The sequence below is a fragment of the Ovis canadensis genome, chromosome X (assembly GCF_042477335.2).
Source record: "Ovis canadensis isolate MfBH-ARS-UI-01 breed Bighorn chromosome X, ARS-UI_OviCan_v2, whole genome shotgun sequence".
Lineage (NCBI taxonomy): Eukaryota > Metazoa > Chordata > Mammalia > Artiodactyla > Bovidae > Ovis > Ovis canadensis.
Window position 1 is genome coordinate 123,873,275 of NC_091727.1, and position 26,149 is coordinate 123,899,423.

General features: G+C 43.7%; 1 protein-coding gene across 5 annotated transcripts in view; it reads left to right on the forward strand.

Moving 5' to 3' along the window:
• The window catches only part of AMOT (angiomotin), a 66,951-nt gene that overhangs the window by 11,931 nt on the left and 28,871 nt on the right, over positions 1 to 26,149 (forward strand). For 2 of the 5 annotated variants that reach the window (XM_070290881.1, XM_070290882.1), the window contains exons 3-8: positions 3,701 to 3,849; positions 5,465 to 6,398; positions 13,033 to 13,522; positions 18,159 to 18,303; positions 19,214 to 19,306; positions 21,929 to 22,074. In XM_070290881.1, the coding sequence (XP_070146982.1) occupies positions 5,527 to 6,398; positions 13,033 to 13,522; positions 18,159 to 18,303; positions 19,214 to 19,306; positions 21,929 to 22,074 (1,746 nt within the window). In that variant the 5' untranslated portion in view covers positions 3,701 to 3,849; positions 5,465 to 5,526. The remainder of the gene's footprint in view (positions 1 to 3,700; positions 3,850 to 5,464; positions 6,399 to 13,032; positions 13,523 to 18,158; positions 18,304 to 19,213; positions 19,307 to 21,928; positions 22,075 to 26,149) is intronic. The other 3 variants (XM_070290885.1, XM_070290884.1, XM_070290883.1) reach the window with 2 other exon arrangements.

Consider the following 26,149-nt stretch of genomic DNA (forward strand, 5'->3'; position numbering starts at 1 on the left):
AATGTACAAGCTAATATACTACATAATATATTATAGTGCGAATGTGCATGCTAAGTCACTTCAGTCATGTCCAACTCTTTGTGACCCTATGGACTGTAGCCCGCCAGGCTCCTCTGTCCAAGGGATTCTCCGGGCAAGAATCCTGGAGTGGGTTGCCATTTCCTTCTCCAGGGGATCTTCCTGACCCAGGATCAAGCCTCTCTTAGTGTCTCCTGCATTGGCAGGCAGGTTCTTTACCACTAGCACCACCTGGGAAGCCCATATATTGTAGTGGAAGAGCTGTTACCCTAGGAATAATAAAACCTGCATTCTGGCCCTGGCTCTGATCACTTTTAAGCTCTGACATCTTCATCTTTAGAAAGAGAGGGTTAGACTTCCAGATGGTCTTCCAAGAGTCTTTCTAGTTCTGGCCTTCACTTATTTAAGGGTGTGGGCATAGAAGATTTGAGTTGCAAATAAAAGGTTTAAAAAAAAACTTTCTTCATAAAATAACTGTACTATGCTAGAAAAAGACCCACTTTGAAATAGTAATAGTAATAGCTAACTTTTATTGAGCCTTTACAATGTACTGGGCTCTGGGCTTAGCACTTTACATAGATTACTTCCCTTAATCTTTATAACAACCATATGAGGTATGAGCACCATTAGCCCTATTTTGCAGATGATGAAATTGAGACTTGGGGAGACTGAGAGACATGGGTGAGGTCAGTTGGTAAACCATAGATCGAGGATTTGGATTTGGGCAGTGTGATTCTGGACCCAGGCTCTTAATCATGATATTTATACTGCCTGCCCATTACCCACTGAAAGTTTTAGGGATAACCTGCAAAGGGACCATTGTTTCTTACCTGCCAAAGGAAGCAAATTAGTAGCTTGCATTTCAAGAGCCTTGGGAAAGGCATTCTCTAGAACACTTCAGGCCACAATATGGACCAACGTGAGAGGACATGAGAGAATTCAATGGCTTGTGTGGCATCTTTATGTGGGAGGTTGTGTGTCTGTGTGTGTGTTATGCACAAATACATGCACACAGGTATGGGGAAAACTTTGAACTGGCTTCCTTCCATTTAGCTGGAAGTAAAATGGTATGAAACAAGTTGACCAAGATTTAGCAGAGAAACAGGTTCCCTAGACTCAGCTTCTTCATCCTGGTTGGTAGAGTGAGGGATGAGGGCAGAATCGGAGGAGGAGGTAGAAGGGATAGAAAGAAGATCTTATAGGCAGATTTCAAAATTTATGTGAAGGGTTGGAATTTGGTGTGTCCTGGCCACGTTGATTTTCTGGGACTTAGCTTGGGAAACACCTTGGTGGTTTCATTTTGGCTCACTCTCTCAGGTACACTGGGAGTGGCCGATGACTGCAAATGCAGTGAGAACTTAGCTGGGCCTTGCTGCCCTGTTGTTGTTACAAAAGAGTTGAATATATAGATTCAAATTGCATTTTTAAAGAGAGAACCACGGAAATCCTTTCCTCCCCTATCAAATATCCTCAGGGACAGTCTGTTTGTACAGGAGAAACAAGGTTATTTTATTGATTGAAGATGATATCAGACCCTTGGCAGTGGCATGATTAAAGCTGAGGGCAGATAAAAGTTTGCAAAGTTCACACTATTTTAGTTCTTGCGCATGAGACAAGGAATCTTCCTATCTTTTCTCTAATAAAAAAATGGAGTAGTGTTTTCCTTCTTATGTGACTCTGAACATGTAGATGAATATAAGTTTTGTAGGGGAAAAAAATCAGTAAACTGGAAAGGAATCAGCAAAGCTTTTTTCTTAGACTGATTTCTTTTCCTCTTTTAAACAGAAACAAAAAGGCCAGGGGGCGGGGTGCTGGGAAGGGACAGTCTGTCTAGTTGACACAAAGTGATTTGGGTTTTGAAAAGGATATGGAGGAGAAGGGACAAAATTGAAGGAAGAGAGCAAGATGTTGGATAAGTTTTCTTGGTGAGGAACTGGGTGTTAGGAGCAAGCCAGGCAAAATCAGCATGAAGACTCTAAATAGTCCTGGAAAAGAGTCGTGGTGGTTTCTCACCAGGGGCTCAAGTTTAAAACCCTGTTTTCTGTGTGTTTCGTTTGGAAAAAAAAAAAAAAGACAACTGTTTTGTTCAAAGTTGGGCAATAGAAACACAGCAGTTATTTACCATTGCTCTGTTAGCAGTCCAGCATTGATTCCAATTAAAAGTTGTTCCTCTGCTTTTGAAATTAGGGGAGACACCCTAAAACAATTACCTTGCATAATTTTGCTTTTTGATTGTCATTATATATTGGACCAAGACAAGATGGAAAGACAAATATCCGTGTTTGTTCACTCTATATCTGTTCTCTTTATTTTTGGCAACATTGCAAGGAAATAATGTTAAATTAATCACTGTGCGGTTTTGTAGATTTTTTTTTTTCCAACTTGGATGTTTTGGACATGCTCCCAAAGCACAGGGACGCGGGTGTGCTTCCTTTGCATTGCTTTGCTCCTCAAATGGCGTCCCTGGTGCAGATTAAAGGCTTTCCTTTAAGTGATATGAGTGAGTCATGGCTAGTCCAGGGCAGAAAATAGGAATGTAGATCATGTGCCTCTCACCTCAACCCCTCAGTTTCATAACCATTTTGGTTGGACCTGCAGGGCTTTTTGCTGAGGGTCAAAGGAGTCATTCGAAGTGAGGGCTCTCAAATCGATATCTGGTGGGCATTTGCATCTAGTCTCTATAATGTGAGTCTAGTAGTTTCCTTGCGTGGAGACACTGGGGCACTGAGAAAGCAAGTGGAGCCATCTTCTCAGAGAAGAGTTGCTGCTGTGTGTGGAGAAGGGCCATCACTTTTGCTACTCTAGTAAGAATGGATGGACTGGTGATCAGATTGTAAGCTCTGTGAGGGCAGGAACTATATATTGTGTGTCATTTCTGTCCCTCATTGTGTCTAGTGTGAGGCTGGCAAATATCTGGAATAGCCAGGATGCAACAAATACTTAATGGCTTGGTTGACAAGAAGTTGGGATTTTCTTCTGGCCCTCTGAGCCTGTAGCTGTTAATCGGGAGCTTCACCAAGTGTTCTTTTTTTACTAAAATCTACTTTCTGATGACTGCTTTCCCTTCTGGGATGTGGGCCAATGAGCCCCACTTACCTCCCCTGCTATTGATAGCAGTTTAAAGGTCGCACTCTCAAGGTGATGGCAGTTACAGCTTTTGTCATCACCTACCATTCCAACTCCATGGTTGCTCAGCCGGTAAAGAATCTGCCTGCAATGCAGGAGACCTGGGTTCGATCCCTGGGTTGGGAAGATCCCCTGGAGAAGGAAATAGCAACCCACTCCAGTATTCTTGCCTGGAAAATCCTATGGACAGAGAAGCCTGTGGGCTACAGTCCATGGTGTCGCAAGAGTCAGACATGACTTAGTGCCTAAACTACCATTCCAACTCAGAATGGGAGCAATAGCTCCTGAGGGCTGTGAGGCTATGACAGAGCCATCTTGCACATTTCTATCTCCAGGAGACTGGCTGGCCTCCTGAATACAGCCACCAGAGTGAGATTGCCTTTTGTCCTTGTGGAAATGGACTCTGCCACTCACATAAAAGGCAAAAAAATTAAAAAAAAAAAATGGGAGGAGAAGTCATCCCCTTGGAAGAACTGGTTTGGTTAACTGTTGGCCATTGGTGGCAAAATAGAAACGACATTTTTGTTTCTCCCCCTCCCCCTCCTGACCATTTCAGAGTGACCAGTGGTTGGACTCTTGGCGACGCTTACCCTGAACCTGAGTGTTAGGGCAGAGGGAATCTACTGTTGCGGTTTCTGGAGCTGCTCATAAGCAAGAATTCCCTATCCTGAGCAAGGCTTTAAGCCTAAAAGAAAGCAGAAATAGGTATGGACCATCAGTGTGCGTGGGTGCCAGTGTGTGTGTGTGAACCTGTGTGTGTACGGGGTGGGGTGGGTGTGGGGTGGGAGGGGGTGGTGTGCTCTCTAGAGTCTGGGGCAGCTCACTGTCTGGATCTCCCTGCCTTGCAGGAGGGGTTTCTGAGTGGTGTTGTTTTAACCATACACACTCCCATTTCTATTTTTCTTTTGACAGAGGAGAAGTAATTTGGTAATCATCTTTCCAGTTTAAGGCACCAAGAGAGATTTATGTTATACTTGTCAGCCTAATAGAAAATATCAGTCTGACAGTTGAAATACAGGAATCCCTGAGGGTCATTAGCAGGGAGGGAAAGGGGACTTAAGGGCAGGTTGCTCAGCCCCTTGGTATATGCTTTCCCCAAGAATCTGATGAATGGGATTTAAAGGGGGCCTCTGGAAGGTTAACTGTGGAGTCAAACTGCTCAATAGAACAATTAGAAACCAGGTAGCAGTAATCAGAAAAGTTGAAAAGGAAGGGGGACGACCTTTCTCCAGCTACCACACACATCTTCTGGGTCAGTCCCTGTAAGATTGAAGGCAAAGGGGATCATGTTTCCAGAGACACTGGAAACTATTTCATATCATAGAAATCAGGACCTGGAAGCCAGGAGTCCAAAGTTCTCCTCTAGGAACCTGAGGCTCAGGTTGACCTAACTGTGACTTGGCGTGACATCATGTCCATTCTCCAACACTACTTAAGATCCTTGGGGTGAAAGTTTTCACTACTAAAGCTTAGTATCAAATTGCAGGACTTAACATGACAGACAGATTCTGTCCCAAGATTTAATGAGCTTCTAATGAATTTGTGGATACTATACTACTATCAGAGGCACATTTCAAATGAAAGAGGGCTTCCCCTTTAAACTCCTCGTACCCAACAACAACAACAACAAATGCTCAATGACTATTCCTGGATGGCTGAAAGAGAAATTTTGTCAATAACAGTTATCCCAAGCTCTTCTCTTATTAAGCCAAGGAGCATCCAAAATGGACAATACAAAAAAGGATTAAAAAAAATGTTTCAGGGTTTTATGAGATCAGAGAAAAAGATTTGCATCAAGCAGAGATCATTTCTATCTGGTACAACCAAGCTCTCTCATCACTTTTTATTTATCTTAATTATCATTTGACATTTTGTAGCTCCCTCCACATGCTGAAATGTTTTACAGATCCTGCCTATGGGGTAATTTCCTGCCCCTGCTGCCACAACCTTAGGAGTTGAATTTTTCATTTCAATAGAATACAGAGAGATGAACTTGATAAGGGCCTAGGAAAATTGCACTCTCTGACAACCTCACTTGACTGCTTCAGGTTTCCCCAGTGCTTTTAGGAGTTAAGAGTGAATACTTAACCCAGGCTAAAAGTAAAAGAGGAAACAGAGGGCTCGTATGCCTCCAAGTTCCTCCTCATGTTAATGCTAGAGCCAAAAGTGGTCAACAAATTAACTGATTAATTCTGGATTCAGTTCTCTACTTGATCTCTGCAGAGAAATCCTCACCCCCCCCAAATACTCATTTTCTCCCCCTTTAGAGGACTGATTTATCCATCAACTGGGTGTTAAGCTTCCTGTTTCCCCTTCCCAGGTCAAGGGCAGCCCAGGTGCCCAATTTCTCTCTCTCTTCACAAGGCACCACCAGCAATAGAGATGAGAAATTCTGATGAACAGCCAAGTGGAGGAACCACGGTGTTGCAGCGTCTGCTACAAGAGCAGCTTCGCTATGGCAATCCCAATGAGAATCGCAACCTGCTTGCCATACACCAGCAAGCCACAGGGAATGGCCCTCCTTTCCCCAGTGCCAGTGGGAACCCAGGCCCTCAGAATGATGTGCTGAGTCCCCAAGACCACCACCAACAGCTTGTGGCTCATGCTGCCCGACAGGAACCTCAGGGGCAGGAAATCCAGTCAGAAAATATCATCATGGAGAAACAGCTGTCTCCTCGGATGCAGAATAATGAAGAACTCCCGACCTATGAGGAAGCCAAGGTCCAGTCCCAGTATTTTCGGGGCCAACAGCATGCCAGTGTCGGAGCTGCCTTCTATGTCACTGGAGTGACCAACCAGAAGATGAGGACTGAGGGACGCCCATCAGTTCAGCGGCTCAATCCTGGAAAGATGCACCAGGATGAAGGACTCAGAGATCTTAAGCAAGGACACGTTCGCTCCCTGAGTGAACGACTCATGCAGATGTCACTGGCTACCAGTGGAGTTAAGGCCCATCCGCCTGTTACCAGCGCTCCCCTCTCCCCACCACAACCCAATGACCTGTACAAGAATCCCACAAGTTCCAGTGATTTCTACAAGGCCCAAGGGCCACCTCCCAGCCAGCATAGCCTGAAGGGCATGGAACATCGAGGCCCCCCACCAGAGTATCCCTTCAAGGGCATGCCACCCCAATCTGTAGTGTGCAAGCCCCAAGAGCCAGGGCACTACTATAGTGAGCATCGTCTGAACCAGCCAGGGAGAACAGAGGGGCAACTGATGAGGTATCAGCATCCCCCTGAGTATGGAGCAGCCAGGTAAGACAGTTCCCTTTCTGTCATTCCCTGACCTCACCCCAACCAGCTTCTGCTGTGTGTCAGGAACCTTAAGGGAAGTAATGGGCAGGCATTTGGTGTAACAAACTCTGCAATGCATGGCTGACCCTCGGATTAGTAAATGTCCTGCCAACCTGAACATGTACCCTTCTTCAGACATCATTAGTCCTGTAATTAACATACCCTTGACTTTATAGGTTGAGCATGGCCTCAACTGCCTAGTGGCTGAACAGGAGCACAAGTCTTGATTTCAGTAGCATTTCACTGTCCAGTCTCCTGGGAGATTGAAGGAAGAGGCAGTGTTCCTCTTCTTGTGTGTTATTAAGCCCTCTGAGGGCAAGTAAATTATCTTGCACCTGAGTCTGGAATATCCTATCACTTTCATTTATTCTCTTCTACAAAATTATTTTCACTAATTTCTGCAAACAAATCTTTCTGCAGAATTACCATGATTCGCTCAGACACTAAACAAGCATCTGGATATTATTGCTGGGAGAACTCTGTATGTGCAGGTTCAGCATGTGACTAGCCTTGTACTTCCTTGCAGTTCACGAAGTCTGGGCTGCTTAATCTTCTGTAGTGAGTTTAGTAGTTGCTGGTGATGTTTTTAAACATCTAAGTTAAATTCACCTCATATTGTATAGAAGTTTTGGTCAAATGCTAAAATGCAGAAGAAAAAAAAAATATTCCCATGGCTTCTGTACAACTTGCCATTAGTTCAGGAGGACTGTTCTGAATATTCATTAATCCCTAAATATAGTTCTGAATTATTCAGGGGCCTGTTGACTTATTGGTGTATCAACTAGACCTTATGATTCCTTGATTCTGTTCATTGTTCCTACTGGGGCCATGTCTCCAGTCAGGAGTATTTCAGCATATGGGTTACAGAGGGAAGGTTTCAGGGTTGGACAAAAATGATGTCAGTTATATGTGGTATTCCTGCCTGATTACCATGGGTAATTATGGGTGGCTTTTTTCCATAGGCAGCCCCCAGATGAGGCCTATGCTCTCTTTGATGTCTAACTTTTTGTCTCCTGTCCCCTCTTACTCATTTGGGAAAGTCTCTTGGCTTGAAGTATAGTGGGTGACTCAGGAGAGAAAGAAGGCAGTCAAGGGGTGGAGTAGGGTGAAGGTAAGAGAATGCACCTGGCATTTCCTGGTATTTTACTTTTTTCACCTTCAGGTCCTGTTTTTTAGCCAGAGGCAATTCACTTTGGGCTCCACCTCTAACTTTGCTAGTTTAGGATTTTTTTTTTTTTTTCCCTTAACTCAGGTTGATTTCCTAACCCTTTTCAACCTCTGCTGTGCAGCTTTCAAAGGGCAGGAGCCTAACTTCTGATAAGTGGCTTGGAACAGGAAATGGGGTAAGGGACAGGGCCCTTCCGGTTTAAATGAGCAAGAATCCGATTCCCATCTGCCCAGTGAAAGACCCGGGGAGGGGTTGGTCCATTGGACTGCTTAGCTTAGTGGAGACCCATGCAAGCCAGCAACATGTCAGTGAAGCTGGGGGATTTTGTTTTTCTCTTCTCATCAGCATGGAAGAGTCTAGGGGGACTCCCTCCTGTATGTGGATGGGATGTGTGTGTATTGCCTTGTGGGAGGGGAATGTGTTGGCCGGGGTGTGGAGCAGAATCCAAGACCCGCTTAGCACATGGCCCGCCTTCCCAGGAAAGCTATTTTCAGAACTCATTCAGGAGTATTGTTTGCGATCTGAAATGACTCCCACAGTGTTTGAAGCTAGATGGAAAAGCCCTTTGATCTGCCTAAATAAATACTAAGGAGCCCAAAGAGGGTTTTTTTTTTTTTTCCTCCATACTGATTAAACCGCCAGAGAAACTTAGTTGCATATATTTAACCGGAAGAGATTTGTATTTTCTCCTCCCTCCTATGTTATCTATGGATCTCTTGCTCTGCTCCCCAAAGCAGTAGAGCCCACGCTGATTATCTTCTCTTGAGCAGTATTTTAACACACAGGTTTGAGGAAATAGTTTTGTGTTTTTTTCTCTATGGGAGAGAAATTTTTTTTTCCCCCTCTATGGGAGAGAAATAGGGTGCTTGATATACTCAATGAATGTGCCTGCATGCTCAGTTGTGTCCGACTCTTTGCAATTCCATGGACTGTAGCCCGCCAGACTCCTCTGTCCATGGAATTCTCCAGGCAAGAATACTGGGGGGTTGCCATTCCCTTCTCCAGAGGATCCCTCTTACCCAGGGATTGAACCTACACCTCCTGCATTGCAGGCAGATTCCTTACCACTGAGTTACCTGGAAAGCCCATGCTCAATGAAAAGTCAAGCCTAAAACAGTCCTAATCAGAAGATGCTCTTTGTGAGTTTTGGGTCTGCAGCAGACAAACTGGCAATAAAATTTTTGCAGAGCCTGAGGTGAGGGTGTGGCACATGTTGACGAATGCCTGCCAAGGGGAGGACCTTGAATGGCTTTCCATAAATGTACCATTTTAGGTGAAGGCATGTTTTTCCTCCTTTATTTCCTTTAAACCAACTAGCTAGACAGTTTGTGAGTACCTTTCCAAGTAACTGCTGCTAGTACCAAACAATTAGAAGACAAAATACTTAGTTCTTAATCCACAAATTACAGATCAAGATTCAGAGCAAGCTCTTTGAGCAAATTGTTGTCCAAAAAAACCTTTGTTGACCTTCAGAAGTGAAGTGAAGACGCTCAGTTGTGTCTGACTCTTTGCGACCCCATGGACTGTAGCCCACCAGGCTCCTCCATCCATGGGATTTTCCAGGCAAGAGTACTGGAGTGGGTTGCCATTTTCTTTTTCAGAGGTGCTGTGAAATGCTAGAGATTTGCTGTTAAGATGAACACAGTGTTATAAACAGTCTTTTTTATTACTTCATTTTCCCTATGCCCTCCTCCCCACTTAAAAAATAAATATCCTGAATGCCCTGAACTCCAGATGGGAAACAAGGCCAGGCCATCTGAAGAATTAAAAGTTTGTTGAATCTTTGTCTAAGTGCTGAGCCTTTTCTGCAGCCGGGGTTTATGCATTTATCAACTGCTTTTAAAAATCAAATCCTTTCTGTTTGTAAAGCAGCCACCTCCTTTCAGTTGTTGACATCGTGCCCAGATCTGAGGTTTCTTGAAATCCTTGTTTAGTGGAATCTAAGGGTGACCTAACTCTGTAGCTTAGAGCGGAGTTGGTTGTGCAAGAGAAACAATCAGGAATTTGCAGCTCTCTCCAGGCTTCAGAGAGTGACCATCACAGAGCCTGGGAAAGGCAGTTTCTGTGGGGAGAATAAATTGGGTTCCAGGCTGTTGGCACCTGATCTGGTGAGAGGGTGTATGGGGGAGCATGCATACGTGTAGGCTAGGACTGTCTTGCGTGCATTGGGGGCTGGGGTGGGGGGTTGGGGTGACATGTGTCTGGGAAGAGTAGGGGCTCCAGTCAGTGAGGGGGCAGGGTATAAGTTGCAGTGTCAACTCGATTGCTTTCCGTTTGTGTCCTCACAAGCTGTCTCTGGGTGGGACTTTTCCCTGGCTTCGGGGAAATGCTGATTTTGGTCCCTGGCTTCTGTCCCGCATGTCTGTCAGGTCTTCTTTTCCACAGAGAACCGGAGGCCCAGGTTGTCTTAGGAAGGAGAAGGACAAAGGGAGGGAAGGGGCAGGGAGGCAGGTCAGGGCTTCCATGGGATCATGTGATTCTGTTGTCTGCACGCGCCTTGTTGTTCCTGGTTAATATGTCAGTGGAAGGAGCTGGGGAGAGTGTCACTCACCCAGCTGACACCCTTATTACCATTATTACAATTACTCTATCTTGAGTGTAGGTTTGCTTCCTCTGACATTTCCCCCAGCTCTCTCCCACACCCGCCGTTCCTCAGTCCCCTTCTCTCAGGGGGGAATTCACACAAGCATTAATACTGTTCTGCTTTTTCATGGTGGGCGGATGCTGAGATCCAGATGGAGTTCGTTGGCTGGAGGGCTTTCTCTTCTTTTACGACTGCCCAAGCCTTGCTTCGTGTTTGCAAACCTGCCAGGGTCGGACTGCCTCAGTTTTCCCAACATCATGGTGCACGGAAATCTGCTTCCTTTTCCAGCCTGGGAAATGTGAAAGGCAGCTGCCGCTTCTCCATTTATCTCTAGGCACAGCCCACAGTCGTGGCCATGGCCACTGCCATTCTGGGCTTATCCAACTCTGGAGCCTCCTTCCAGGCACGTGTGGTCACCCTTTCCACAAGGCCCCTGCAAGGCCATGTTCTGTCCAGGGCATGGGGAGGCCTTTCGGTCTACAGGTGGGAGAGAGGTCAGTGGCTGGTCTGTTTGAGAGAGAGGTCTAGGTTGCTGGTAGGACCCAGGGGAGCTGAGGGGAGGAAGCCCAGTTCACAGCTGGGCATTCAGTCTTTAAAAGAGAACACCTCCCAGGCCTTGGGTTTACACATCCTGGCAATGAGGATGAACGTTAATATTGTCATTTTCCCCTTAAAATTTGAGGACTGGATTAGAGAACATGAAATTTCAGCCCCTCTTTTCTGCCTGAGACATAAGCCCTAACAGATCCCAGGATGCCATAGTTTAACTCGGGTTGGCCAAAAAGTTCATTCAGGCTTTTCTGTAAGATGTTTTGAAAAACTCAAATGAACTTTTTGGCCAACCCAATTTATAATAGCTCTTACTCAAAGTGGAAGGAGAGTACATAGTCCATTTAACCTCTGAGGAAACTAAAGATCCACAGTGTGAAAAATGGAGACAGACTCCCCCCCACATAAGTTTATAAACAGCTCCCATGCTTCTGATTGCATAAGTGCTTTGAACTCTCAGACATAAGGGTTATGTAGGGTAGCAACTTTCCAGTCGTCATCATGAAAACCATGTAAATTCTTCTGTCCACAAGTAGTTTGCCCACTTCAGTATTCAGCAATTATTTATAGTGACAGATATGTGAAATTGGAAGAATGTGGGTACACCAGAGCCACTGATGGGGCTGAGCAACAACCTTCAACTTGAATAGGTTTGAGGGCTCTGGTGAACATCTGGGTTATTGGGTATGTGTGAGCAAGTGTTTGGAATGGTTTTGTAGTGGTAAAAATCCGTCATAGTGAGGATCTCTTGTAGTGATAGATAAATAAACAGTAATGATAACTGGAGTTATGTGTGGGAGGGAATGTGCTTTAGCATCAGGAATGCCAGTTAAAAGTTAATTGCTCCTGATGATTTGTCCCAGTTTTGCCACAAATTTTATGCAATTTAGTGCAAAGATTAAGTGGATATCCCATAAGTAAAATCACTAACAGGGTCAACCATTCTCATTGGGAGGTAGATATGCGACTGTTTGTAATTCAACACTGAGAAGAGCCCAATATTTTAGTAATTCTTTTGTGACCTCGGGAGCAAAATAGGCTCATGCAGATGAAGTAACTTGAGCAAGGTTACACAGCTAGTAAGCAGTAGGAAAGGTCTCCAAACTCTGTTGGGATCCAAATCCTGTGCTCTTAGCCATCTGTCTTCCCTGGATTGAGAAATAACAACTGTAGGACAGGCATCCACTGGATGTGGGAGTATATTAGGTTAACTGGGCAGGGGCAGGGAGGTGAACATTTTGTGTGTGTGTTTGGTGTATACTGACAGATATTCTTCCTGGTTGTGGCAATGGTGGAAATAATCAATTTGCATACACTGTTTCCATTAATGGCTCATAGTCCAGTATTAGGTACCAAAATGGAAAAGTCACATTAAACCATGTGCCAAAGTTCTCTTTCTGGAACTTTCTATAAGTAATAGATTGGGAATCTGAACATCACTACAGATCAGTGCATTTTATTTAATAGTAGTGGAAAGAACCTGAAAATGGCATTTAGCTTCTTCTACCCTGGCACTGCTTCTAACTCATTCTATAATATTTGGCAGAATACTTCTCCTCTCTGGACCTCAGTTTCCCCCTCTGTCCACTGACAGACTTGGACTACATAATTTATTTAAGGCCTTTCCAGTCGTTACATTTTGTGATTCAGTACATCAAAATTGTATCATAGTGTTACTTATAATCCCTTCCAACTCTTGGAATTATTGCTGCTAAAAAACATCATTCAGTTATTAACAACTCTCATCAACAATAATTATTTGGTGTCTCTAATATAGTAAGTACCTGTATATCCTCAGGTAGTTTTTTCTGACTATATGAATTATCAAAGAGAGTTGCAGATAACAAGATGAGGGGTAGATTTGATGACGGTTTGCTCTTTCCTTCTGGGCAAGTGGAACGAACTTTCTGTGACTCTTTCTGTGTGCAGGGCCATATACAGGATGCCAGAAAAAGCTTAGTTTAAAATCATGAGGTGACAATTACGTTGTCAAAGATGCATTTGAAATGCTTAGACTTGAGAAACAAGTGTATAAGGATGCATTACTTTGATTTTCACAAAGCAACCTTTGAGATCATCTGATCTGTCCTCCATAGGATCACACCTCTGTGGGTCAGGTATTGAGAGGAGGCCAGGTGTGGAAGGGACTGGAGAGGTCTTGGGAGAGACCTTGTAGTCCAACCCTGCCTGCTCCTCATTTTGCACCTGTTCTGGGGGCCCAGAAGCCTCCACATCTCCCTTTCTTGTGCCTTCAAGTGGGAGTTTAACCTGAGTACACCCTCCGTGTTTTCCAGGCCAACACAGGACATCTCATTGCCTTTGTCAGCCCGGAACTCTCAGCCTCACAGCCCTACTTCTTCCCTCACATCTGGGGGTTCCTTGCCCTTGCTGCAGTCTCCACCATCTACTAGATTGTCTCCTGCCCAACACCCCTTGGTCCCCAGCCAAGGAGACCACTCGGCTCACCTGCCTAGGCCACAGCAGCATTTCCTTCCTAACCAGGCTCACCAGGGGGATCATTACCGTCTCCCCCAGCCTGGCCTGAGTCAACAGCAGCCACAGTCACACCATCACCACCATCACCAGCAGCAGCAGCAGCCAGGAGAAGGCTATTCCGCTATGCCACGAGCTCAGCAGTCGTCTGCTTCATATCAGCCAATGCCAGCCGACCCTTTTGCCATTGTTTCCAGAGCCCAGCAGATGGTTGAGATTCTCTCAGATGAGAACCGGAACTTGCGGCAGGAGTTAGAAGGATGCTATGAGAAGGTGGCGAGACTGCAAAAGGTGAGACCTCCGTATGGGGCTATTTGAGTCTTTTTGAAATCTTATTTGTTTAATATTGATATAAAAGTGTCCACTTGTGGGTCCCTGTATGACATATGGGCGGGTCTTCAGGATTCTTATATCTGAAGGTTAGATGGAGCAAACTTTAGAAAAACCTTCTGCCTCTCTAGAAGTAACATTTCACAGAAACCATAGCCCCCAAGAAAGCTTAACTGAGTGTTTGAGAATTACAAAAGGCAGGGAAACTGCTTCAGAAGGTCAAGAACACTGGAGAGGGCTCTTTTGGAGAAGTACCTGCCAGCATAAAGACTTTTCCTTTTGATTACATTTTTCCAAATACAAAATACTGAATTTGAATCTTAACTATAAATCCATAGTTCCCAGAAAAATCTCATCATTGAAGTTAGATCCTGACCTGCCTTGTTGTGGAAAGGGCCTAGAGTACTTTTCCAAGTGGTAGTTTTCATTGTAACTTTTTCAATGCCCTTTACTTTCCCCCCTTCTTGTGTTGGTCCTTCCCTCAGCTCAAATGAAACATCTGCTCTCCTCTGGTGTGTGTGGGGAGCAGGAGGGGTTTAGCACACCACAGATGGGTGACATGTGACAGCCCGAGGCTAAGGAAGTAGCAAAAGAAGTGTATGTCCCAAGTTCACATTCTTCCCTGGGCCCCTCCTGAGTCTTTTGCAGCTGGGACTTTAGGTCTTGAGTGCCCTAAGCTAGGAACCTTAGCTCTTAGCTTCCTGTGGCTGGTGGTGAATAGGGTTCTGCCTTTGGCAGCCTCTTTGCAACTTCTGTCATTGTGGAGCTCCTTTGGTTTGATCTCCCAGACAATGCAGACTGCTCAGGGATGTGAGGATGAAGGTGGAGGAGGGAAGGGAGGTTGCCTGGTATTGTTCAGTAACTCTGTCCTCAGGAGACACCCAACAGTGGAAATTTCAGGGGCCTGAATGAAGCTAACACTGTGTAAACACCAGATCTGAGTCCTAAAGGAGAGGAGGGCTTATTATCAGCTAAGTATTTTTACGGAACAAAAAAATGCCTTTACCGCGCCTAATGTTCCCAAGTCTGGATGGATGGGGGTTGTTGAGTGAGAAATGTTTCTTACTGGCTTTGCCCCCAATTTAAAATTTTCCCTCTTCTCTCATACCTGCCCCTGTCCCATCACATTGGTACTCACACACTATAAGCAGACTGGTCCAGTTCGGCTGATTAGGTTTAACAGTTGACAATGCTCCCTAAACTCTTATTTGTGGTGGCCCTGGCCCCATCTTTGATATAGTAAATAAAGGGTGAACCCAGATCTTCTACAGACTCTCTTTTCTAGAGGATAGTGAATTTTTTTTTTTTAATGAGGGGGAAGATGGGTGGCAGGGAGGTGGAGCAGAAGAGTCTGGGTTGTTTTGTTCTCCAATATTGGGAAAGATGCCTCAACCAAGTGCAACTGGGACAGCTTGAGTGCTGGGAGAAGTGAAAGCTGACCCAACACTGCAGTGGGTTAGAGGCACAGGTGGGTTAGAAGAGGACAAATGAGGGGAATAAGGTAGATGTCAGCTGGTGCTGGGAAAAATAAGAAGGCCTGAGGCTCATGAGGGGAATAAGTAGATAGAATCAACCTGGAAACCCACCACCATCCTCTCTCTCCCCTCACCTCCCACCACAGACCAAACCGATGGATATGCCCTTCTGTGTCTCCTTTTCCTGTTGACAGATGTACAACTTGCCCTTTTAGTGGGGGCAGTATCTACAGATGGTATTGGGAAAGGATTGGTACAATGTCTTGAAATAGTACTCTGAACAACTTGAGTAAAGGGGCTGCCTTCCATGAGGATGCGGAATAAAAGGAACCCTTATACACTGCCAGTAGGAAGGGAAGGTAAATTGATGTAGCCACTATGGAAAACAGTATGGAGGTTTCCCAAAAAACTAAAAATAGAACTATCATATGACTCAGCAGTTCCATTCCTGGATGTGTATCTGAAAAAACAAAACATTCAAGAAGATGCATGCACCCCAGTGTTCATAACAGCATTGTGTACGATAGCCAAGATATGGAAGCAACCTAAGTGTCCATCAACAGATAAATGAATAAAGAAGATGGAATACTGCTCAGGCATAAAGAGAATGAAATTCTGCCATTTGCAACAACATGGATGGACCTGGAGGGTATTATGATAAGTGAAATAAGTCAGAAAAAAAATACTGAATGATATCACTTATATGAGGAATCAAAAAAATACATCAAACTAGTGAATATAACAAAAAAGAAGCAGACTCAGAGATACAGAGAACAAACTAGTGATAACCAGTGGGGAGAGGGAAAGAGGGAGGAGCAACATAGGGGGAGGGGAGTAAGAGGCACAAACTATTAGGTATAAAATAAGCTATAAGGATATATTACACATCGCCAGCTTCCCTGGTAGCTCAGCTTGTAAATAATCCACCTGCAATGCAGGAGACCTCATTCAATTCCTGGGTTGGGAAGATCACTGGAGAAGGGTTAGGCTACCCGCTCTAGTATTCTTGGGCTTCCCTGATGGCTCAGATGGTTAATAATCCACCTGCAGTGTGGGAGATCTGGGTTCAATCCCTGGGTTGGGAAGATTCCCTGGAGGAGGAAACGGCTACCCACTCCAGTATTCTGGCCTGGAGAATTCCATGGACTGTATAGTCCAGGGGGTCACAAAGAATCAGACTGGACTGAGCAACTTTCACTTCATGAGGAATATAGCCCATATTTTATATAAGTGGAGTATAACCTTTAAAAATAGGGAATCACTATATTGTACACCTATAACTTCTACAGTATTGTACACCAAATATACTTCCATAAAAACATAAACAAAGGGGACTGCCTTCCAGGTGTGGCACTCCGTGGGGCACTAGAAAACCTTGTACTCTGAAGACAGCCCAGAGCAGACCAGCACCGAGCCTGCTCTTTCAAATAGAAATGTTTATTTTCTCTACCAAGCACTTGAATTTCATGCAAAAGCTTTATTGGGCTCAGGCCTTGCAGATCTTGTCTCTAAATGCCATTCACCAGTTTTCACCTTCTGTGCTGCTATCTTGGTACCATCTGCAAGGAAAAAAGCATTCTCAAGTCTTCTCTTTTCTGTGATGTAAGCTTCATTTGTTTGCAGGCAGTCCCGCCTCAGGCATCATGCTGGAGCTGGGGCAGGTGCAATCGGAGTTGTTTGGTAACCCCACCTTTCCCTGAGTCTCTCACTGGGCGGGGGGAGGGGTGCTAATATTTCTCCCCCTAAAGTAGCCTGAGCTTTGTTAAGGAGGATAGTGAAAAGCTGAGAAGGAATGCAGAATGGTTGCAGGAGTCAGATTTAACTTGAAAATTACTTAATAGGCAATGGGGTTTATTGTCTTATACAAATCATATGCAAATATCTCTGTGGTTGTGACATGTACAGTGAAGCTCTACTGGTTCCACAGAGACTCTAGAGTCAGATTTCTTATTTTCTTCCCAATTCGGGCTAATTCAGGGCGGGATCCTTTCTCTTTGAGGTTGTGTGTGCGTATACATTGTGTGTGTATGTGTGTGTTTACCTTTTACAAGATTAGCTGGAGTGTCATAAAACACAACTCCAATCATGAATTTCTGTTAAAAAATCTGTTACGGTGTCCCATTGACTATGGGATAAAGTCCAAATGCCTGGCATTAAAGCCCTTTTATGATCTGACTCCAATCTATCTTTGCAGCCAGATCTTACCAGCTTCTCCCTGTGTACCCCACAGTGTCCAGCCAAATTAGACTACTGGTCATTCTGGGAATGCATTCACTCACTTAGAATAGAATACCCTTCCCCTCACCTCTGCTCATTGAAATTTAACCCAGCTTTCAGGATCTGACTGTAAATACCACCTCCTCCCTGAAATCCTCCTCTCCCTTCACCCCCAAATAGGAACAACCTCTTTCTCCTCTACAATTTATAACACTACTCCAACTTTTCTTAATAACATATTTCTCCTGGTATTCTTTTACTTGATTAGATTGAAAGCTTCTTGAGGGCAGCTGTAATGTCCTTATTCATATTTACACACCCCACAGTGTTTTAAAGAGTTCCAGTAATTTTTGGCCCCTGGTAAATGTTTGTTAAATTGAACTGAACTAACTAATGAGGCTAAGTCTTAGGGTTTTTAGTTTTCATCTCTGTCTCTGCCTTCTAGTAAAAGGCCATCTCAGTCTTCTCTTTCCTAAAATGGGGGAGAGGTATCTTGTGTAGGCCAATATCAGCCCAGATCGAAATAAACATATAAAAACCCTTTGAATGCTTTGCAGTAACTATATACATTATTATTGTTTTCTAAATTAAGAAAGGAAAGGAAAATCATTTGTAACTATACTTATGAAATTTATCCTCTCCTACAACCTTCTCTGAAGACAGATAAACATATTTGTTTTTAACCTAAGGAAATCTTGGGGACTGGTGAGTTAATTACTGAGCTTGAGGTTGAACTTAGAAATTTTTTCAGGAAACTTTTCTTATCTGACTGTGTTATGATTGCCTCCTGGCCATCCATAAATCCCTGGGAGAAGTTGTCATTAAGGATTTGCATATATGTTTTCAGATCTTCTTCCCCCATCCACTTCCTACCATCATCACTGTCTTTCATTTTTGTTGTTCAGGTGGAGACAGAAATCCAGCGAGTCTCAGAGGCATATGAGAACCTTGTCAAGTCATCCTCCAAAAGAGAGGCCCTGGAGAAAGCTATGAGAAACAAGCTTGAGGGCGAGATTCGGAGAATGCATGACTTCAACAGGGATCTGAGAGGTGAGAGAATCACTGAAAGGCATCAGTCAAGAGGTTGAAGGGAACAACAAGGTCCTACTGTAAACAACAAGGTCCTACTGTATAGCACAGAGAATTATATTCAATATCCTATGATAGAAAGGGATGTCAGAGCCTACCAGTACCTCTAGCAGTCAACAAAAAAAGTCCCTTTGATAAACTTCAGTGAAAAGAATATAAAAAAGAATGTGTATATAGATATAGATATATCTCAGAATCACTTTGCTGTATAGCAGAAATTAACACAACACTGTAAACTATGCTTCAGTTTTACTAAGAAAGGATGGTGAAGGGAAGGGCTAAGCTAAGGAACACATGGTGAGGCTTCTAGGTCTTGTCCAGCCCACTGGGATGGTCAGCAAGTTGCAGAGCATAGACAGGCTAGGTTTTTGCGACTACAGTCGTGTCTGGTCCTAAGCTTTCTTAATTAAAGGGGGATGAACTGATATGTAAATCAGACGGTATTCCTCTCAGGTCTCCTGGACCCAGTTGGCCTGCCCCCATAGTCTATGCTACTTGTCTTCCTTTCTGGCTTTAAAGATTTTATAAAGATTTAAATTTAAACATTTTATAATAACTCTGGTGCTCTTTTTTTCCCAGTGAATGAAAAATATCATATATTCAGGGACAGATTTCTTGGATGGAATCTAGAAATTTGGACTTAGGTTTTGTCAGTGAGGACTGAAAGTGTTAAAGTACTTGCCTCCTACTTTCCCGTCATGGTCTAGTGTTGTTTTGGGATCCACGTTTGCAAACCTTTGTCTGTGTCACCCCTTCTTGTGTAATAAGAAGAGACAGGCTTGTTTTGCTCAAGATCAGTATTTAGAGGGCAAATAGCTCGTGCTTGGAAGTTTGTCCTCAGGGCCCTGTTGATTGTCTCCAAATTCCACAGAGCGTCTGGAGACGGCCAACAAGCAGCTTGCAGAGAAGGAATATGAGGGGTCAGAAGATACCAGAAAAACCATCTCTCAGCTCTTTGCAAAAAGTAAGTCTGAAAGCTTCAGCAGCAGGTATTCATGTACGAGTGGGAGTGAGGTGTATGAAAAGGTTATGCAGTTCTATATAGCCTCCTAAAACAGCCAGGGAAGAGTGAATGTCATATAAGGATTCTTTTTCCTGTTTAAGCATCAAGTTGAGAGATTGTTTTTTTCCTTCTGGCCATGAAGGCTGCTTGCCACAACATCGAGTCACATCAACATAACTCCTTCTGTATTAAAATAGAGAAGCCCCTTGGAATTCTGGCTTTTTGTCATAGCTAGCTGAAAAGGACCTTGGTAAACTTGAGATCCCTTCATATTGAAGGGACTTATCATTGAAGGCTGCATCTGCTGGTTCTGGAAGAGATGAGATTACCACGTAGGACTGAGACAAGTGCTTAGAATACCTAACCTGTACCTGGGGCTCCTGTCAACATCCTTTTTATATCATATGATTCCATATTGGAGGATTGCAAGGGGAACTAGAGGGAGACCATGGCTAAGGCCTCAACTAGTGACTCTAGTGTGGAGTTGGAGGTTGTGCGGGAGGGCAGAGCTATGTCTTCATCCTAATAGTGTTTCCTTTGTCTGGAAATACTCCTAGGACCAGGACAATGAATTAATCTTTTTCATTATCGGGTCCCTAATGGACTCCACCCAGCTAGACAATGCTTCATTCTTTCCAACTGCCACAGTAAAAACAGCAGTAAAAAACTACACAGTGGATTGAGTCCATAGGGCGAGACAAGTCCGGAGGAAATAGATGATCTCCTCTGACTTCTGCAGATGCCCAAGGCTTGGTGGCCGCTACCCTCGGCCTCCACCAGTGCCGTTCTCAGCTGGAGAAGTGTTTCGTGGGGATCCACTGGGCCGCATCTTTGTTGGGCCTCCACATGACCCTTTCAAGTCACTCCATGTGGCTTCCAGTCAGCTTTTACCAGTTTGTTTGATCTTCACTTACAGTATCCCCCTCCCTTCCTGGGTTGCTCTCTTGTGCTTTGGCTTTAGAACTGGAGCTTTTTTTTTCCTTCCTCATTTCCCTGAGCTTCCTGTTCTTTTGTCAGTTTGCCTTAGAGGAAGGAATGTTGCTTTTCTGGTGTCATCAGTGCTTAGTGTAAGTTGTTGTGAAGTTGCTTTTGTGGTGTCCCTTGGAGGCTACTTTGCTGGTGGAGATGCTGGTGGCCTCCCAGTTTAAAACACAGAGAATGTATGGGTTCTTGGCCCTGGATCTGTGACTTCACAAACTCCCTGTGTGGAGATGGTATTTCAGGTGTCCTGAGAGTTCTGCTGCTGGTTTCTCAAATGTGGTCATTTAGTAGATCAAACTGGGTTAGCAGCAGTGTCCAAGACTGTCAAATGGTTCTGGAAGGAGCCTAGTGGGTAGGGAAGAGGGCATGACTTATGTGGCTCTGTCATTTCTTTTGCCTTTGGGCATCCACAGAGTGCTACATGGTTGGAAGTGTGGCAGGAGCCAAGAAAACACTCTTGAAAAGGCCCCCTAGACAGGCCAGACCAACCTAATCCTAGAAGAAGGCAAGAGCTCAGAACAACCTGGCCTTAAGGGTGTGGGACATGGTATAAGGTACTCAAGCTCTCAGAGACTCTGTTTTCTCATATGCACAATGGAGAAGAGAATAATACAACACCTGCCGTGCATGGTTGTTCTGAGGATTAAGTTAGTACAATACTTGGTATGCAATAAGTATTCAACAAATATTTATTTCTTCCCAAGGTACATCTGAATAGGTATGTAAAGTCAAGATGGGAAGGAAGGTAGTTTGCCCTATTAAAGTCTCTCCTACAGGGACTTTCCTGGCAGTCCAGTGGTTAAGACTCTGAGCTTCCAAGGCAGGGGATCCCTGGTCAGGGAACTAAGAGCCCACATGCCATGCCTTGTGGTGTAGCCAGATAAAGTCTCTCCTAAAGACTTAAGTATGCATGTCTTGAGAGGAAGGGCACTCTTCCTGCCACTGAGCATCAAAACTGCTCATTTGAGTTTTTGTGTGAGGTCTGTCAGAGTTAAGAGCGGAGGGACCTAGAAGGGCATGGGGCATAACCACATGTGTCATGGTCATCTGTACCTACAGTGTCATCTCAGATTGACCTCAGTTTGAAAACTATGTTAGTGAATAAAGGGTGACATTGCCAGTTTTATGCATTTTTATGAAATACCATTTTTTTCTGATCAATTTAATATCGATTTTTTATTGATTTAATAGACTGTCTATTGAGGAAATGATGGGGAAACTTTGTGGAGGCTCAATGGCTCATTGGCCAATACAAGACTGTTTGAAGAAATAAAATGGAGGAGACAAGCCTACCTGTTCTTCTGATATATGTGTGTCTGTATGTGTTTTTGTGTTCACCTTTGTATAATATTTTTCACAATATTTTTGACATCTGTTTCCTCATTGCTTCTGCACAAACCACCATTGTTAAGTGACTTCTAAATTGACACAGCAATTTAGTGGTAGAACCAGTGGTAAGAGTCCAGATCTCGGCGTCCTGCTTCTTGTTACTGGGTATTACAACACTAAAATGTCCAGGAATGGGTATGACTATCAATTTTGCTCAGGTAAGGTTTTGAGCCAGCTCTGGGATGGCAGTATTGATATTTCATGTCCTGATAGATAAGGAGAGCCAGCGTGAGAAGGAGAAACTGGAAGCGGAGCTGGCCACTGCTCGTTCTACCAATGAGGACCAAAGGCGACACATCGAAATCCGAGACCAGGCCCTGAGCAATGCCCAGGCCAAGGTGGTAAAGCTGGAAGAAGAGGTATGTGTAGTTTCCTCAGGTGGCGTGTGAGCCTGAGGGTAGAAGAGCTAGAAACTGATGGCCCTGGGTTGGGGGGTCTCCCATTTTGGCAAACAGGCAGCTGCATCATCCCCTGACAGGAAGGTGCTATCTGCTACTTCTAGTTATAACTGTACTGATGTGAGTGGACTTGGATTTTTTGTCTCTTCTCTTCGAGTTCCTTCCTTTTGCTCCAGAATTGAAAGTTACCAAGGTCAAGGAGTGATTTTCATTTGCTCATTTATATAATAAGCTAACTACCGCCCCTCTCCAAATTCTGACTATGTATTGATAGCTAACCTTGCCTTAAATTAAGCTAATGACAGATTTTGTATATATATTTGTATCTATAGGTATAGATAGATAGATATACATATATATCTATATATGTGTATATATATGTTTACATATTTGTATTTTATATATATACATACACATGTATATATATATATACATACACATACATACACAAAATACATATACAAATAAATGTGTGTGTGTATATATATATATATATATATATATATATATCACTGATTGTCTATTCTGAAATTGGACTTAGTAGGAAAAAAAATAGCCTCCGTTATAAGAAGTTGGAATCTTTAAAAACTTGAGATTAAAAAAGAAAGTGTTCAGTTACAAAGCCTTACCCATCCTGGCTATTATAGGTGAGATGCCTCTCCTACTTTCATTCATTGCCTGCTTCCTCTCCCTCAGTAAGAATGTTCTAGTTCTTAAAGATCTTCTGACTTATAAATACCCTTTGAATTCTTTTGTGGGTGTTAACATGCTTGTTGGAGCTGCAGTGTGGGCTCATAACTTTTCTAATAGATGGTGCCGTCTAAACTATGATGTCCTTTAACCTGAATCGTTTAATCATTAAACTTCAGGTTGCATCAAGTCAGGCTAATATTCTGCTTCATCAGTTGTCTAGATCAGAAATACTGCCAAGTTTCTTTATTGAAAATGAAGGATACTTGTACGTGCCTGGTGTCCAGGTCTTAGGAGCTTAGCACTCCCTCTAGCTAGCCCTTCACCACATTCATATATTCCCTTCCATTCCCTTTTTGCAAGGAGATCACAGAGTAATTTACAGGACAGGGTTAAGACTGTGTTCTTTTAGAGAAGGGAAAACTGAGAGACCCACTGAGAAGTAGCTTGCTGGTAGTCACATGGCAATTCTTAACAGAGCCAGGAATAAAACTGGGATCTCATGACTCTCTATTCCCTAGACCCTGCTGCCTGTCTCCCCATCTGAATCATCCCTTGGTTCCACTCCCAAAAAGAGAATGTGGGCGCTTGTTCAGATTTAGTAAACCTCTGCATCTTTTAATTAAAAAAAAAAAAATTGCTTTACTCATTGGGCCACTCTTTTTCAACAGACTATGGGAAGCTTGTCCAGACTGCTTTGAGATTAGGGTATATATACAGCCCACTGCCTCTCCAGGAAGGATGCCCATCTAGTTGGAGACAAACTGGGGATAAAGACTCTGCAGCCATCTTGGTTTTCAGTGTCTGAGGGCTCAGTGGTAACTAGCTGTTAATCATGGAAATAGCATACATGTATGGAGATGATGTTAATCTGTAGTTCCCACTGAGCAGCCCTCAGTGAAACAGTTGCCTGAAATATATTTCTGGCTTCAGACTTCTGAGGCTTTTCTGGGCATTTGTTCCAGAGATTTTTTGTCATTTTCTAGGGCCCTGCTCCAAAACATGTAGATTTACAGTTTAAAGAAGAAGCTCTGAATATTGGGCTAGAATTGAATGATGGCATCTAGTAGTCAGAGATATCTCACATGAGCTCATCATTATAGTTAATTTTTTAGTCCTCATCCAACTGGTTGTCTCACACAGTCTAGTTATTGGGAAATTCTGAGTTGCTGTGGCTAAAAGAGCTAGGACATGTGACAGCGAGTGTAACCTGGGAGCCTTGTACCTGGCGGAATTGCAGAGGTAGAGGCCATGAAATGGCTTCCAGTATCTCAGGCTAGATCACCTCTAGCACATGTCAGGGCTTAAAACCACATCTCATGGAAAAAATCCATGGATTCCTGTTTACCTTTTCATTTAAGTAGCCCATAAGGGCTAAGTTTGCTCCTGGGTGATGTTTGACGTATCTCCACCGCTGTATTCAAAGGAAAACATTCCTTTTCCTTATCTTCAAAGACAGGAATTGATAACTGAAGTTTTGCTTGTTTTTGCTGTGACTCAGCCCCCACGAGGTCTCATTTTTCCTGGGGTAAAAATTTTAAGTAGAACATTAGGGAGGTATTTAAGATGTAAGTAGCCTTGGAACTAATCTAGTAAGGGTTCTTTGTTGTGATTTCTTCACAAAAATGGTGGACATTTCTAAATGAAGAAGAGTATTCCCAAACAGAAAATATTTATCTATCTGTTGGAGGTGGCTGAAGTCAGGTCATGTTGGAAGGCAGAGGGATATGGCAGATGCCTGTCTATGGCTCATAGAAACAGATAATTTAGTCATGGCTTACAAATGGCACCATGAATTTTCCTTAGAAGTTCTTCCAGAGAAAACCTCTCTAGTCTACTTTGTAAATGAGAATTAGGGAAAATTTCCCAAATTAAGCTTTTTATTTTTTTTCCTCCCCTAGGGAATATTTTCTTAGCCTACTAAGTGCAAGGTCACTCAAGTTTACCTATTCAGCATTGCATCAAGATGGTCAGATTGACACATATTATATATTGAATCATAATGTTGTATACCTGAAATGCATATAATGTTACAAATCAATTATATCTCAATGATATCACCTGCTTTACAGATATGAAAATTGAAGTGTAGATAAGTGAAGTGACAGAAAGCCCTGTGAGCCCACTGACAGGTGGCTCAGTGGTAAAGAACCCACCTGCCAGTGCAGGAGACATGGGTTTGATCTGTGTTACAGGAAGATCCCCTGGAGAAGGAAATTGCAACCCACTCCAGTATTCTTGCCTGGAGAACCCCAAGCAGAGAGGAGCCTGGCAGGGTCACAAAGAATCAGACATGACTTATCACCTCAACAACAACAAATAAAAATAAAGATGGCTAGGGAACAATGATGACTACTTTGATGGTCTGAAGACCCTTGCATCTATTTACGTCTTTCTCTTTTACAACATCCTCATCTAGGTATTTTCCCTGAAATCCATTCCATCTTTCTAATCCTATTAAGTCTCTTGCCCATGACACTCAGCATTCACTGTGCTCTAAGCTCTATACAGAAAGGGTTCCTTGGCCTTACAGAGAACTTTCTTCTGCAGTCACAATCTCCTTCCTCTTCCAAGTTCAGCTCAGATTTTCTCACGAACCCTGCTCTGCTGACATCGAGGGATATGGTATCTTGCTAGGAAGGGGATATCATTCTAAAGAGCAGACCTGTTTTTTGGTGATTGACTATAATCCTGCTTGCTTACGCAGCATGCAGCTGGCTGAGGTAAATGGGGTCTTTCCATCCCTGCCCTTATCTTTCAGGACACATAGGTCCTATTGAAGTGGAGCCTCATTAAGCTCCAAGTCAAAAGAACTCTGTGTCCTACAGCAATCATGGTATTCTCACATTCAAAGAAACTTCCCTCTGCCCACCACTAATTTGACCTCACTGGAGAGTTTCGACAGATGCTTGGCATATCCACTCACAAGTCTCAAGGCAGCCCAGGCTTCTAGCCGGCTGCTGTCTTATGATGATCCGGAGTGGAGCTACTGCTTGGGTAATTGTTTTAGGGATAGTGGGAAAAAGGCCCTGGCAAGATCAAAGAGGGAAGATGCTGCGGGTGGGCTGCTTACTGAGCAGAATGCACAGGAAGGGATAGAGTGGAATGTGGGAGGGCTGGCAGAAAGAGCCAGTGAGCCTTGTTCTTTGGCTTTAGGCTAGATTGACAGCCACAGAGATTCAGGGGCAAAAAGGGCCCAAGTGTTAACCTTTTCTCAGCTGCAGTGTCTGGTACAGATATCTAGACACTGCAGTGAAAACCCTTAGCAGTGGTGCATTTTCCAGAGTCCTTTTGCCACTCTTCTCATTCTCCAAAACTAAATCCATATTGTTTCATTTCATTTCCA